Genomic DNA, 16,269 nt, shown 5'->3' with positions numbered 1-16,269 from the left:
CCCAGACACGTCGACGGCGCTTATGGACACTGTTAAGATAAGGCTTCCTTTTGGCACAGTAAAGTTTGAAGTGGCATTTGTGGATGTAGTTTCGTATTGTGCTGCTTGACAAAGGTTTGTCAAAGTAATTCTGAGCCCATGTGGTTATATCAGCTATGAAAGAATGACGATTCTTGATACAGTGCCGTTTTAGGGCACGGAGGTCACGGGAGTTCAGCGTAGGCTTGCGCCCTTGGCCTTTATGCACTGAAATTGCACCAGATTCCTTGAATCTTTTAATGATGTTGAATACCGTAGAGGACGAAATATTCAAATCTCTTCCTATCTGTCTTTGAGAAATACTTTTTTTAAACTTTTCAATAATTTTCTCACGTGTTTCTTGGCAAACTGGTGATCCTCGGCCCATCTTTGCTGCTAAAGGACTAGGCCTTTCCTGGGTGCTGGTTTTATACCAAATCATGACTACAATCACCTGTTGACATCGCCTATTTCAAATCACATCGTTAAAAAATGTTTTACCTCATTATAGCCCAAAATCTACCCTCCGTCCCAACTTTTTTTGAAAGGTGTTGCAGGCATCACATTACAAATGTGCCTACATTTTCCATGAAATAGTATTTTTTTTCTTTTTCAACATTTGATATGTTGTCTGTACCCGTTTGGCAACTAAATATGAGTTTATGAGATTTGCAGATTATTACATTTTGTTTTTATTTACATTTTACACAATGTCCCAACTTTTTCTGTTTTGGGGTTGTAAGATAAGCTCTTGGACCAGGGACAACAGCTAGGCAATTGTTGTTGCAAAACACTGCCGAACATGTTTCTATTGTTTTATGTGTTTTCTTACCATTGTGATGTTTCTTTTATCTATTATTATTTTTTATTATTTTTTATTATTTTTTACTCTCTGCATATAGTCACATGATTTTGGTTATGTCTGTAACCCCCCCTCCCCCTCCCTCTCCCTCTCCCTCCCTTCATTTGGAAAACAATAAAAATGTTGATCACAAAAAAAAAATGTTTTGCAGGGAACCAATGATTGGGGGAGAATGGAGTCAGATTAACATGTCCCGAGGTGATTGGTTCCAGAGGATTGAACGCCCGCCCAAGGATGGGGAGGAGCCTGAAGAGAGAATCGACGTCACATACATTATAAATATCTGTAACCCGGAAGTGTGTTTTTCAGTTGTTCGCTCATATATTATGAGAGGCAACCCCAGCTGGAAAGAAGCTTTTACATCTGATAATAAATTCTACTTAAACTTATTGGGAAAAACTGTCTCTTTGACTTTTCTTCAAATTTTTGAACATGCAGGACTGAAGCGAAAAAGTCCGTCATGCTATGCATCCCGGCCAGTAGCAGCAGCAGTGAAAGAGTGTTCAGTGCTGCCGGACGCACCATCAGCGAGCGCAGGACTGCGCTTAAGCCATCCACAGTGGATTCGATAATTTTCCTCCACAAAAACATGTAGCCTAATCTTGGTGAGTAAATGTTTCTCAAATTATATCTAAATATGAATTGAGTCTAAAATGCATAATTTAAACAGCAGAGTATAGGCTATAGGCTACATTATTCTTCTTTTATTACATTTCAGCTGCTGGTCACTGTCGCGTCGAGGCCAGCCCAGATTGTGGAGAGAAGTGGCGAAGCAAATCCTGCTTCTTTATCTTAATTTCCTTATATTATTAAGGCCCTAAAATATATTTTTTTTATTATTGCATTTTTTTCTTTTATGCTATTATAAATGTAGGCCTACTATATAATAATACACTGTGTTCCCCTGTGTATGTTGTTCTGCAATAACAACAAATTAAAATAAACAAAATTCGTTATTGCCAAATACCTATTTTAGTTTAGAATGTATCTTGATTTAATTCGTTACAAATACATTTGTATTGGTGATTATGGAGACATATGCTGAAATGTTGTTACAGAAGACTTATTGTATTTCTTTGTTCTTTCCAACTTCCAATAAATTATTAAAAAAAAGGTATAGCCTAAATTAAATGACTCATTCTTGACTTGACTTTACTTGACAAATTAGACAAAAGAGCTGTGTCTGTGCGACATGTGTGCGCACATTTTAATAATGTCGGGCTGTAAACGGGTTCGGGCTTGTAAAAACCTGTCAGGTCAAGTCAGCTTTATTTATATAGCGCTTTTTACAATTTTCATTGTTACAAAGCAGCTGTACAAGAAAACATTGACTATAAGTAAAACATAAAAGGTTATGGAAGTCAAAACACAGGTCAAATATCAGACACACAATAAATTCCTATATGCAGAGTTAATTAAATAAGACTATCAAATTCTAGCAGCCCCCCGGCCAGGCAAACAGTGCAAAACAGTATGCAAACGGTGGCGAGGAACCCAAAACAAAAGTTAGATTTAAAATTATCATTAATAATCTAATAGCGACTGAAGTTTTGTAGAGTGGCCACGTCCTTCGTCCAGCATTTGTCAGGTCTGGGAATGGATTGCGCCCTGCCCGCTTCGGTAACCTTGGACTGCATCCTGCCCGCTCTGGTTACCTTGGAACAATGAGACAAGACTGGCTGAGAGTAGAGTACTGTTCTGCACTCTTTGATGCAACAAATGCATCAGTTGTTATTGGAAGTGTCCCTGGTTCCGGTTGATCTAACTAGTGCAGCCTATATCTTTGAAATATATATATTATGATAGTGTAGTGTATGCAAGATTAAAAAGATGCGTCTTTAGTCTAGATTTAAACTGACAGAGTGTGTCTGCCTCCCGGACAGTGCAGGGAAGATTGTTCCAAAGTTTAGGCGCTAGATAGGAAAAGGATCTGCCGCCTGCACTCGATTTTGAAATTCTAGGTATTACCAACTAACCTGACACCTGAGAGCGTAGTGCACGTGATGGACTATAATACGTTAGAAGTTCTCTCAAGTAGTGAGGAGCTAAACCATGCAAGGCTTTATAGGTATAAGCAAGATTTTAAAGTTTATGCGATGCTTTACAGGTAACCAGTGCAAGGTTGACAGAACCGGGCTAATATGCTCATACTTTTTTGTACGCGTAAGAACTCGAGCTGCCGCATTTTGGACCAGTTGGAGTTTTTGTAATAGGCCTGCAGGGCAACCACCTAATAGTGCATTACAGTAATCTAGTCTTGATGTCATAAAGGCATGTATAAGCTTCTCTGCATCTGATGGTGACAGCATATGACGTAGTTTAGATATATTTTTAAGATGGAAAAACGCAATTTTACAGGTGTTGGCGACCTGGTTCTCAAATGACAGAGTACTATCGAATATAAAGCCAAGATTCTTAGCTTAAAATTAAGGTTTTATGAAAGATCCATCAATAGTCAAGCAGTATTCTTGGTTGTTATGTAGGGCGGTTTTCGGTCCGATAAGTAACACTTCAGTTTTGTCCGAGTTCAATAATAAAAAAATTGCTACTCATCCACTTTTTTATATCGACTATGCATTCCATTATTCGATGGAATTGCTTTGTTTCATCAGGCTTCGAGGAAATATAAAGTTGCGTATCATCAGCATAACAGTGAAAGCTTACTCCATGTCGCTTTATTATATCTCCTAGAGGTAGCATGTATAATGCGAAGAGCATAGGCCCTAAGACTGAGCCCTGTGGTACACCGTATTGGACTTTCGATTTGCGTGATACCTCATTGTTTATTGCTACATATTGAAAACGGTCGCATAAATAAGATCTAAGCCATTTCAAAGCTATTTCCTTAATACCGACATCATTTTCGAGTCTATGTAGGAGCATGCTGTGGTCAATGGTGTCGAATGCAGCACTAAGATCTAGCAGCACCAATAAGGAGATACAACCTCGGTCGGACGCCATAAGCAGATCATTTGTAACTCTAATCAGAGCAGTCTCTGTACTGTGATGTGCTCTAAATCCAGACTGGAAATCTTCATTAATCTCATTCCTTTGGAGGAAGGAGCATATTTGAATTGAGACTACTTTTTCCAGAACTTTAGATAAGAAAGGTAGATTCGAAATAGGTCTGTAGTTAACTAGTTCTCCAGGGTCCAGATGGGGTTTTTTGACAAGGGGCCTTATAACAGCCACCTTATATGCTTTAGGCACATGTCCTAATGTCAGAGATGAGTTAATACTGCTAAGTGGAGGATCTATAATTTCTGGTAGCATCTCTTTCATTAGATTTGTAGGTATAGGGTCTAACATGCATGAAGTTGATTTAGATGATCTAATGATTTTGGAGAGTTCATCGTGATCTATAGTGGACAATAAACTTAATTTCTCCTTAGAGGCGCTGTAGTTAGTCGTTTGTTCAGAGGGATTCACTTCTGGTTGCATAGTTATAATTGTTTCTCTAATATCTTGGATTTTATTTGTGAAATAGTACATAAAATCATCACTGCTATGCTGGTATACAGAATCAGAAGTCGCTGACGATTTATTTTTTGGTTAATTTAGCCACTGTATTAAATAAAAACCTAGGGTTATGCTGGTTTTCTTCTATTAGCGATGAAAGGTAGGCAGATCTAGACGTTTTTAGGGCTTTCCTGTATTTTTTAATACTAACCTTCCAGGCAGTACGAAATACCTCTAATTTAGTTTTCTTAAAGTTGCGCTCCATTTTTCGTGCCGCTTTCTTTAGAGCCTGAGTTCATTATTCCACGGTGTCGGTCTATCATTTTTAATCTTCTTTAACCGCATAGGAGCTACTATGTCTAGTGTTTTCCGAGAAGGTGGCATTAACATTTTCAATGGTAAAGTCAAGATCTTCAACGTTATTGCTCATGCTAGAGATTTGAGACAATTCAGGCAAATTATCAAGAAACGCATCTTTTGTAGTCGAAGTTATTGTTCTACAATATTTGTAACTTGGAGTTTGATTTGCCACCATTGGGTAGTGAAGAAAGCATGATACCAGATAATGATCCGAAATGTCTTCGCTCTGCTGAAGGATTTTTATGTCGCCCGCGTTTATACCGTAAAACAATATTAAATCTAAAGTATTATTACGAAGGTGAGTAGGTCCCGACACATGTTGACTAACGCCCATGGAGTTAAGAGTGTCTTTAAAAGCCATTCCTAAAGCATCTGTATCATTATCTACATGAATGTTAAAGTTACCAACAACAAGGACTCTGTCTGCAGCCAGTACTAGTTCTGATAAGAACCCACCAAATTCTTTAATAAAATCTGTGTGGTGCCCTGGAGGCCTATATACAATAGCCAGAATAAATTTTAAAGATGTTTTGTCCTTAGTTTTAGGAATTTATGCATCAAGTACCATGACTTCAAAAGAATTGTATTTAGGATTAGACTTCTGAGAAATGCTAAAAGAGTTTCGGTTATGTGCAGCAACACCTCCTCCTCTGCCTTTTAGGCGAGGCTCGTGTTTATAATAATAATCTTGGGGGGCAGACTCATTTAAAGCAATATAATCATCTGGCTTTAGCCATGTTTCTGTTAGACAGAGCATGTCTATTTTATGATCTGTTATCACATTGTTAGTAAAAAGTGCTTTATTAGAGAGAGATCTAATATTTAGCAATCCGAGTCGAAACAGTTGATTATCTGTATTATGTTCATGTTTAGTTAGTTTAACGTTAATTAAATTACCTTTGAGAGGTTTACGCATTATTTTATGTTTGCTAATCCGGGGGACAGACACAGTCTCTATTTTATGATGTTTGGGAGAAAGTATTATCGCACATTTTAATAATGTCGGGCTGTAAACGGGTTCGGGCTTGTAAAAACCTGTTGTCGGGCTCGGGCCGAATTCTGACGGGCTCGGGCCTTGTCGGGCCTAACTTTTAAGGCCCGATTACAGCTCTACTACCAACATTAAACATGCTATGGATACTTCTATTTATTTGGTTTTTTTTGTATTTTATTTATTATTGTTATGTAGATAAACTAATATGATTGCTGTACAAAATGAAAATGACCTGCTTTTACTCCACTCATGCATTCTTCTTAAATAAACACATCCCACCCAGCACCAGACGTCTTTTTTTGGGCTGAATCAAGTCGGATCTTTTAGCCCAAAAATCGACATCAAAATGTGGTCTTTTTTTGGTCCTTCTAAATTTGGTGCAAGTTTAGCCCAAAAATCGACGTCAAAATGTGGTCTTTTTTTTGTCTGTCTAAATTTGGTCTCATTTTTATAGATGCAGAATAGCTTTTTCTTTTTTATAGGTCGATTTGTTGCTTAAGATGTTTTTACACATATTGTAACAGATAATGTTAAATGCATATAAAGATATATTTAAACAAAGCGTGCATTAATGATGGCAAGTTAATGTGCACTAGAGATCACCAGCTAACTTATTTGCGTATCGTTGAATTGCTTTAATATTTGCTATAAGTACCGCAAATGTTATTTATCGTTAATATGTTCTCTGTATGGAACTTTACATCTGAAGTCCCGTTGTTATTGTTATTGTGTACTGCTAGTATGCGTAGAAATTCATGGCGGAATCTTTCCAAAATGCAATGCGCAATGACGTAGTTTCCTGAACTGACGGAGCTGCAGAGCAGATTTACTTTTTTAATGCTTTTTTGTCATTTGGTAGTCTATCACAATGTATAATCGTATAAATGTACAATAAAATATTAAAAAATATATAATATTAGAAACTTCTGTCAGAAGTTCTTGCTCGCATGCCCAGACGGCGAAACTGGGTTCTGTGACCATGGTGACTGACCATCGCCCTGACAGACTTCTCTGTTGTCACCACGTACCGTTTTTCTGAGGTAAAAATATTTTTACTTTATTTAAATTCATTCTAAAACATGAGCCCACAACTAAACAAATAACATATTATGTGCAAAAGTAATAATAATAGTACAAATTCATTAAGACAAAAAACTTGACGATTTTCATCAGATTTTTGTAAGTGGTGAACTAATCCTGCATTTTTCTCAGTCTGTTTTATATAGCCTTACTAAAAATCGACACTACTGCTGCTCCCCAGTTTATTTCTAATATGCCTAAAAGATGCAGAAGATAGTGAAGTCAAAACGGCATTAATTGTTTAAATTTCTCTATTTATTTTTAGATTAGTTTTGATTCAACTTTATTGTCATTACACATATACAAGTACAGTGTAACGAAATGTAGTTTAGGTCTAACCAGAAGTGCAATTAGCAAGTGCAGGATATACAGTGAATAAATACAGAATACAATATTGAGAAAATATTTAACAGTAGGTATGTACTATGAACAATATATACAGATGACTATATACTATGAACATTTACACTATGAACATTAATTCACAGGTGGATATGAACAGATAATAATTTAAACTAAACAATAGTGCAAGTGACTTAGATTATTGACATTAGCTATTGAAGTTGTAATGCAATAGGTGAGTTAATGCAGTTGTTGAAGTAACAATGCAGTGGATGAGTTAATGCGGTTATTAAAGTTACGGTGCAGTATACTAGTTGTTACGTGATTAAAGATGTAAGCAGGACGAGAATGCAACATTTACGTGAGGTATGATTGACATGTGTGCGAGTAGAAGAAACAACCAGAGATCTCTACGTTTCAAGACGTTTAATTTGTGAATTTCCAGGACACCTAATAAGTAACAAATAAGGTAAATGTAAAGAGGAAAAAAAAATAAGAAAGAATCAAATACAAGAGGATCGCCCAAATCAATAAAATAATCAAAACATAATTACCATATCTAATTTCCTCCCAACTATCTCACTATCAAACAAAAATGTAGAAAGGAACCCCGAAGTCTTCATCGAATCCGTCGCCAGATATAAACTACTCTAACTAAAAAAAACAGACATACAATGGGGCGATCACTCGTCGGCTAACTAACATGAATGTACTGTATACCGCAGGTTACATTTATAAGATCCGGCATTTATCATAAACAGCCCTGAAATCACAAGGAACTGCCCTAATGCTAGGGACGTTCAGTCTGACACAGATCGATTACACGTAGTAACAAATGTAGCACAAAGTTTAACAAACCCGATTGACCGTTACTCAGAAATGACAGACGTCTCACAAAACCATGAACACAGGAGCAACAACAACAACGTGTTCATGCCTCCAAAAGGACCGGCTCGCTACCCGCGAATTGGCTGAAATCTGGCGAGCTCCTGCAATCCTTGTGAATGGGCCTTTTAAACCCGACGGAACGTCAGCGGATTGGTGGAACGTCCGCTCCGATGCGTAAAGTAGTGACGTCACGTACTGCGGACCAGCCAATGATCACGACCTGTGGGAATGAATGAAAACAAACATAACAGCGACAAAGAGAGACATACACAAATCCCCGTGGAACGTAACACTAGTTAATAATAAGTTGCAGTCCAGAAGATGAGTTAATGCAGTTAATTAGGTTACAGTGCAGTAGATTAGTTAATGCAGTTATTGAAGTTACAGTGCAATAGATGAGTAGATGCAGTTGATAGAGTTACAGTGCTGTAGATTAGTTAATGCAGTTATTGAAGTTACAGTGCAATAGATGAGTAGATGCAGTTAATAGAGTTACAGTGCAGTAGATAAGTTAGTGCAGTTATGAAAGTGATCCATTAGTGCAAATGAGCATTCAGTTAAATATTTCAGATGTGCAAGTGAGCACTATAGAGTGCAAATTATGCTGTGCGTGTGTAAACAGTCCAGTAGAGCAGATAACATGAGGTACTGGTGTGTACAGTTCAGTAATGCATGGCAGCCCTGTAGTGCAATGTAAACGATAATATAGCAGCATTGGAGTTAAAGGTAAGAGAGGTAGTGGAATCAGTGGGGGACGGCTCTGGGAAAAAAAGCTGTTTCTTAGTCTGCTGGTTCTTGTCCGGAAGCACCGGAAGCGCCTACTGGAAGGCAGGAGAGTAAACAGTCTATGAGCGGGGTGATAGGAGTCCTTGAGAATGCTGCGAGCTCGACGCAGTCAGCATTTCTTCTGGATGTCCTCAATGGGAGAAAGTGTAGTCCCTGTGATGTGCTGGGTTGTCTTCACCACCCGCTGCAGTGCCTTGCGCTCAGCAACAGAACAGATCCCATACCAGACTGTGACACAGTTGGTCAGGATGCTCTCTATCGTGCAGCGATAGAAGTTCACCAGGATAGTTGAAGACTGTAGAGTCTGGTCGGACCAAAAGGCCAACACATGGGATCGTAAAATGTAAATGGCCGAGCTATCACCTATCTGGACTGACCAGGGCACATTCCGACACTCTCCCCGAGCTTCAAAGGCATTCTTGGGGTGGGTCCCGAATGTGTCCTAAGGTGACAAAAGCCATGCGGCACCAGGAACAGAGAGAGATTCAAATTCTACCAAAGAATGTCTCTTTCTCCCCTCTTGCCACCTTAGAAAGGCTTAAAGTGTAAATAATTGTATCTCTACCGTTTATGTTTGTTCTCATGGTATGCTAGCCTAACCATAATATCAAAGGCATAGGTGTTACACCGTAACTAGGCTCATAATTGTATTCTTGTACAAATTATGGGTCAATGTTCTAATAACCCTATCATGTTTCATATATAAATGTTCCCCTTTTCCTTCTTTAAATGATTGTGTATAGCACAGTAATGTATTGTATACCATACTCGTTTTATCTTCATCCAAGAATATTACAGCGCCAAAACTTCCAGGCGACCATAAATGCAAATGAGCTGGACAAAGGAACATTTCCTGCTCAAGAATCAGCTCACTACATTGGATCGCCCACTCTGGAGGGGCGTGACGCCCTCAGGGTTAAAACATCTGTGCACGGAAGAAAATGTGCTCGTTGCTGTTCCTTCAATATCTCGAGACCTGTCTCCTCCCTGTAGACAGCCTTTTTCCAGCAGTTTGCTTCGGCTAAGTTCGTACTTCCTTTGTCAGGCAATCCGGTTCTCAGGGAGAACCCAACGGACATTAAACGCATCAGGACTTCCATCAGCGCAAACCAGAACTTGTCCCAGCACATCTAAAAGCCAATGCAAGTATATGATCTATTTATAAATAGCTATGCGTAAACTTTGCCCCTTTTAATAAGGAGATTGTCCTTGATGGTTTATGCAGATGTGAATTGCTGATGTAATACTGCTACTTTTACTTTGTCTATTACTTTCATTCTTTACTGCTTTTACGTTTAATGTGTGTTTGTCTAAGTGTTCATCATTGTTTAGTTAGTTGGTTTATTTCCCCTGTTTCGTAGTCAATAAACCCCAATTTGTAAGCCACGCTAGAATTGTTTCTGTTTTTATTGATCACATCGTAATCGTCACTTGAAACTGCTTGATTTCGTTATAAGACTGAAGTGGTACTGTATTACAGTAAGAGTTGCTTTCCCAGGCCAGGAAGGTGATATTCCTTTGAGTTAATATACGATCTGCTGATCACCCGCAGGACGAGTGTATTTAGTTGTCGCTATCATTGATTCTGCCGCAATCAGATAAAGTGTAGAAGATAGGTATAGTTAATCACCGTTAATTATACATATCTTACTGTGGTTAACTTCATAGTTTCCCGAGATGCACTACAAGACAGTTGGTTCTTCTTCAGTGTCCTCAGAAAGAAGAGACGCTGGTGAGCCTTCTTGACCAGGCATGAGGTGTTGGTGGTCCAGGACAGGTCCTCCAAAATTTGAGTCCCCAGTAAATTAAAACTGGAAACACGTTCAACAGCCATCCCATTAATGTGGGCCTGCAGTCGAGTGTGAAAAGGGACTAGAGAAAGGGGCTCAGTACGCGGCCCTGTGGTACACCAGTGTTGAGGGTGGTGGTGGTGGAGCAGATGTGGCCTAACCCAACAAGCTGAGGCCTGTACGTCAGGAAGTCCATAATCCAGTTGCAGGTATTGTTAATGCCTAGTTTTCCAAGTTTGACAATTAGCTTGGAAGGGATGACGGTATTGAAAGCAGAGCTGAAGTCTACAAACAACATGCGTGCATAAGTGTCCTTATTGTCCAGATGTGTGAGCACGGAGTGCAGCGCTATGGACACTGCATCATCTGTGCTCCTATTGTTGCAAATTGGTATGGGTCCAGTGTGGGTGGTAGAGAGTCCTTTAGGTGTGCCAGGACCAGCCGCTCAAAGCACTTCATAACAATGAGTGTGAGTGCTACATGGCGGTAGTCGTTCAGGCACATCGGGTTAGAATGTTTTGGAATGGGCACAATGGAGGTGGATTTAAAACGTGCTGGAACCACTGCTTGGGCGAGGGACAGGTTGAAGATATCCGTGAATATCCGTGGCTACTACGTGCAAAATAAACCATGTATCAACTCTAATTACTTTTATGCAACAAAGTGAAAACAACACAAGAGTATCTTTGTCATTACAGATGCAGTCAAAAAGTGGGCCACCAAACACAAAGCCGTAGGAGACCTTAAACATGCCCCTGGATGATCTGGCGGTAGCGGGCACACTGATTTTGTATTTATTTTGGTTTATAATCGATTTACAATTATTTGTACGTAATAATAATAAATGTTTTGTTGTTGCTTACTTTTTTGTCAGTTGTCTTATTTTAAAATTATAATAATGAATGATGAAATAATGAATTTATGCTTAATTCAAGTCTAAAAAATACCACGACTTTACCTCGACCAAATTTAGTCTTAAAACGGACGTCTTTTTAAAGACGTCTTTTCAACGACTTGAAAAATACGTCCTTTCACTTTTCAACCATATTTGGACGTGGTTTGGACGTCTGGCAGTGACGTCTTTTTAACGTCTTTTTGTCGATTTTGCATTTAAACACATGTGACATAAATTAAACGACTTTCAGGATTAGGATGAGCGCTTGTACCTATCTTTATCAAACACTTATTTGTGAAATATGTGAGTAATAACATGAAAGAGCAACATCTGCGCCTAACAACCAAATCGTATAGTGGTACTGGCAGCTGATCAAGACAAAATATAATATTTTTTTCACCTTTATAAGGGTAAAACATATAAAGAAAAGACACTTTCTGAGTGCATTGATAGACTTAGAAACTTAGCACGGAGGTAAATGCACGGAGCTATTCTTTATTGCACATATTTGAATGTGAATAAAATTACTGTCCCCTTCTTGAGGAAACTGAAGCCTCTACATTCAGTCGCTACAAGAGAAATATAATCAAAAAAATCTTTAATTGCTGTATATAAATTAAAGTCAGTCCTATGATACATACGAATGCCACGTTCTCAGATTTAAATTACGTACCTAATCTAACCGAACAGATAACATTTGTTTGTAAAACTTTGTCAGGGCCTTTTAAGAACCCTTTAACCCTTTTCAGCCCTTTTAAGGTGCTGGATTGTTAATTACAGTTTTTCTCGATTGTTTACACACATTTTCTGAAAGCATGCCTCATACTCTCAGAACTCTACACACAAATCAAAAAACACAAACACAATGGGCAAAACCCCTCAATTCTCCTGCAAAATGAAACTTCACATTCAAAACAATGTTCTTTCTTCTCAAAATGGTATTTTGTTTTCAAATGACACACACAAACCATCATATGAAAACACATTTATATGAACCAGTTGAACACTGATGTGCTCTTTATAAAACACTATGATCTATGTAAAACACTTCTCCATTCATCATAATGACTTTGCTCTATATTTGGTTCAGTGTTACACTTACTACAGACAGTACATACATAAGTGTGTTGTAAAATATTTGTAGTATATACATACAGTATATAGTCAGAACACACAAATACACGATAACAAATATATTTTATTTTTCCAACAAAAACAACAGTGTACATCCTAACAGTGGTGTACCAATGTACAGTGGTGTACATACAAAACAACCGAAGAATTTATACAGTTACAGTAAAAAAAAACTATGCTGGATCCTCTCTTCGGTTTCGGTCTGGCCACAGCACCTCATCTACATCACAGGCAATGTTTTCCCTGGCCAAGCAGCGGGGGAAATATCGCCTGGCATGGCGAGTCCAGCCATGAAGAGCATCAGCTGCTATATCTCCACATGCGTCTTCCATAGCTTGAAGAAGGGGTATACGTGTTTGTGGATTTCGGTCATACACTTTCCATCTCCAGGCAGAAAAAAATTCCTCAATAGGATTGAGGAATGGGGAATATGGAGGCAGATAAACAACTAAAAAGCGTGGGTGAGCAGTGAACCAGTTACGAACGAGAGCAGCCCGGTGGAAAGATACGTTGTCCCAAATGACAACGTACCTGAGCTGCTCTGGGCCGTCTATCTGATCTGGGGGAATGAGTGTGTTATGTAGAGTGTCCAGGAATGTGATCAGATGGGCAGTGTTGTAGGGGCCAAGGGTAGCATGGTGATGGATGACGCCGTTGTGGGTAATCGCTGCACACATTGTGATGTTCCCTCCGCGCTGGCCAGGGACTTCAACAATGGCACGCTGGCCGATGATATTCCTTCCCCTCTTTCGTCTTTTTGTGAGGTTGAATCCAACCTCATCAATGAAGATGAACTGGTGCTCCACTGCAGCCACCTCTAGCTCAAGGACTGTCTGAAACAGACATGACAATATCAGAAATAGACATGGAGTGGTCACTATAGTGAAGCACAATCATTATGATTACAATACTGAAATATGTAGGCTATAATTTACACAGTGTTGAGAGTATGCATCAATTGTGGGATTGTATAGGACTCACTTGCACATAGTTATATCGCAATTCTTTGACTCTTTCTGAATTGCGTTCAAATGGCACCCTGTAGACCTGCTTCATCCTCAGATTATTTCTGCGCAAGACACGGTCCAGTGTTGATAAGCTTACCCTATCAATATTTGGAAATATCTCATTGTTTTCAATAATTTTGCTTTGTATTTGCCGTAATGTTATGGCGTTATTTTCTAAGACCATGTTCACGACTGCAGTTTCCTGTTCAGGAGACAGAACACGTTCCCGACCACCTTGTGTAGGTAATCTTTCAGTTCTGCCAAACAAATAGTAAAATACTGTAAATACTGTGTAGGAATACAAAGTAGGAATACATTTCCCAAATATGTGAAAAATATTTTATTTTTATAGTCCTACAGAACAGTCCACAGACAATTCTGTACTACTGTACTCATTGAACACTGTATTGATTTGCAGTAATGCAATTTTCTATTGAGTATATTTCTTACCTATTCTCATTTCGGAAAGTCCGGATGATGGATGCTACAGTGTACCTGCTCAAATTTGGCTGTACCCTTTGCCCAGCCTCCCTCATTGTTAGACCATGGTTGACCACATGGTCAACCAAAGTGGCTCGAATCTCATTAGAGATTACGGTCCTTGGCCTTCCCCGTCCTCCTCGTCCTCCTCGTCCTCCTCGTCCTCCTCGTCCTCCTCGTCCTCCCCGTCCTCCCCGTCCTCCCCGTCCTCCCCGTCCTCCTCGTCCTCCTCGTCCTCCTCCTCTCACTTCTCTGGCTCTGCGTCTGTTTCCATTGTTGGCATCCATTGCTCCAAAACAGAAGAGCTCACCTGTTGCCCTTTTATGCTAAAGCTCTGCTTGCTAATTGTAAAAATGTGTGACAGGTGTTTGCCCATGTGATGAGTGAGTGTGCATATTTGAATGGCAGTGTGTTCCTTGTGAAAACAAGAGATTTTTCTGCCTGAAAATTGTGCCAAACGCAGAGAATTGTGTGTAGTGTTTTGAAAAAAGTGTGTTTTAGATCTGCAATGTGAGTGTAAAGCAGGAATTGTGCTTGTAGTTTAGCAGAATTGGTTCAGGGGGTTGGTGAATGAGTTACATGTTGTGGTCATTGTGTCTCAAGTACCAATTTTTGTGTGTAAACAATCGAGAAAAACTGTAATGAAACAAAATTAAGATGAAACAGGTGGAAAACAGATGTCAGTATGTAAACTCATATAATTAAGCAGCCATATGAACACTATACATATTTATTACAGTTTTTCTCAATTGTTTACACACATTTTCTGAAAGCATGCCTCATATTCTCAGAACTCTACACAAATCAGAAAACACAAACACAATGGGCAAAACCCCCCAATTCTCCTGCAAAATGAAACTTCACATTCAAAACAATGTTCTTTCTTCTCAAAATGGTATTTTGTTTTCAAATGACACACACAAACCATCATATGAATATTTATAAGAACCAGTTGAACACTGATGTGCTCTATATAAAACACTATGATGAATGGAAAACACTTCTCCATTCATCATAATGACTTTGGTCTTTATTTGGTTCAGTGTTACACTTACTACAGACAGTACATAAATAAGTGTGTTGTAAAATATTTTTTGTATATATATATATATATATATATATATATATAAAATAGATTTTATAGTCAGAACACACAAATACACAATAACAAATATATTTAATTTTTCCAACAAAAACAATGTACAGTGTACATCCCAACCAACGCAAAGTTGCACATACAGTGGTGTACATACAAAACAACAGAAGAATTTACTGTATACAGTTACAGTAAAAAAACGATGGTGCATCTTCTCTTCGGTTTGGGTCTGGCCACAGCACCTCATCCACATCTCAAGTCCAGCCATGAAAAGCATCAGCTGCTATATCTCGACATGCATTTTCCATAGCTTGGAGAAGGGGTTTACACATTTGTGACAGGTGTTTACACATGTGATGAGTCAGTGTTCATATTTGAATGGCAGTGTGTTCCTTGTGAAAACAAGAGATTTTTCTGCCTGAAAATTGTGCCAAATGCAGAGAATTGTGTGTAGTGTTTTGAAAAAAGTGTCTTTTAGAACTGCAATGTGAGTGTAAAGCAGGAATTGTGCTTGTAGTTTAGCAGAATTGGTTCAGGGGTTGGTGAATGAGTTACATGTTGTGGTCATTGTGTCTCAAGTACCAATATTTGTGTGTAAACAATCGAGAAAAACTGTAAAAGACCACAGGTGAGAACCTTTTTTTACAACAACAATGGAAGACATTGCAGAGAGAAGAAGAGGAAGAGGGAGGTTGAGAATAAGAGGGGGAGGAAGAGTGAGAGGTAGGGGTAGAGCAGGTAGAGGAGTTCATGTCCAAAGAAGACAAACACTTTCAAATGAAATCAGAGCAACCTTAGTAGATCATGTCATCAACCATGGGATGACAATGCGTGAGGCTGGACAGAGAGTGCAGCCAAACTTGAGCTGTTTCACTGTCGCCTCTGTCATCCGGACCTTTAGATTGGAGAACAGGTATGTAACCAAAATGTCATGTACTACACATGTAGTATACCCCATGTCATAGTGTATCAGTTGGGTTACACCTGTTTACTTAGTGTATGACATCAGCCATTCATGAACTGTGCAAGTTTCCTGTACAATGTACTCTACTGTGGGGGGAAATATTTAGGCTGCATT

At 38.9% G+C, this 16,269-nt stretch overlaps 1 protein-coding gene across 1 annotated transcript; it reads right to left on the bottom strand.

Annotated features, from left to right (window-relative positions):
* Positions 1–12,653: 12,653 nt before the first annotated feature.
* Positions 12,654–14,682, bottom strand: LOC306896838 (uncharacterized protein). The gene is made up of 3 exons (XM_079461144.1): positions 14,066–14,682; positions 13,590–13,872; positions 12,654–13,441 (listed from the first exon to the last, which is right to left on the bottom strand). Exons 1-3 carry the CDS (start codon positions 14,380–14,382, stop codon positions 12,782–12,784), a joined length of 1,260 nt encoding a protein of 419 aa, XP_079317270.1. The 5' UTR covers positions 14,383–14,682; the 3' UTR covers positions 12,654–12,781.
* Between the last annotated feature and the right edge of the window lie 1,587 nt (positions 14,683–16,269).

This window comes from Barbatula barbatula, assembly GCF_947034865.1.
Source record: "Barbatula barbatula genome assembly, chromosome: 7".
Lineage (NCBI taxonomy): Eukaryota > Metazoa > Chordata > Actinopteri > Cypriniformes > Nemacheilidae > Barbatula > Barbatula barbatula.
This window is presented reverse-complemented; position numbering and strand designations above follow the sequence as displayed.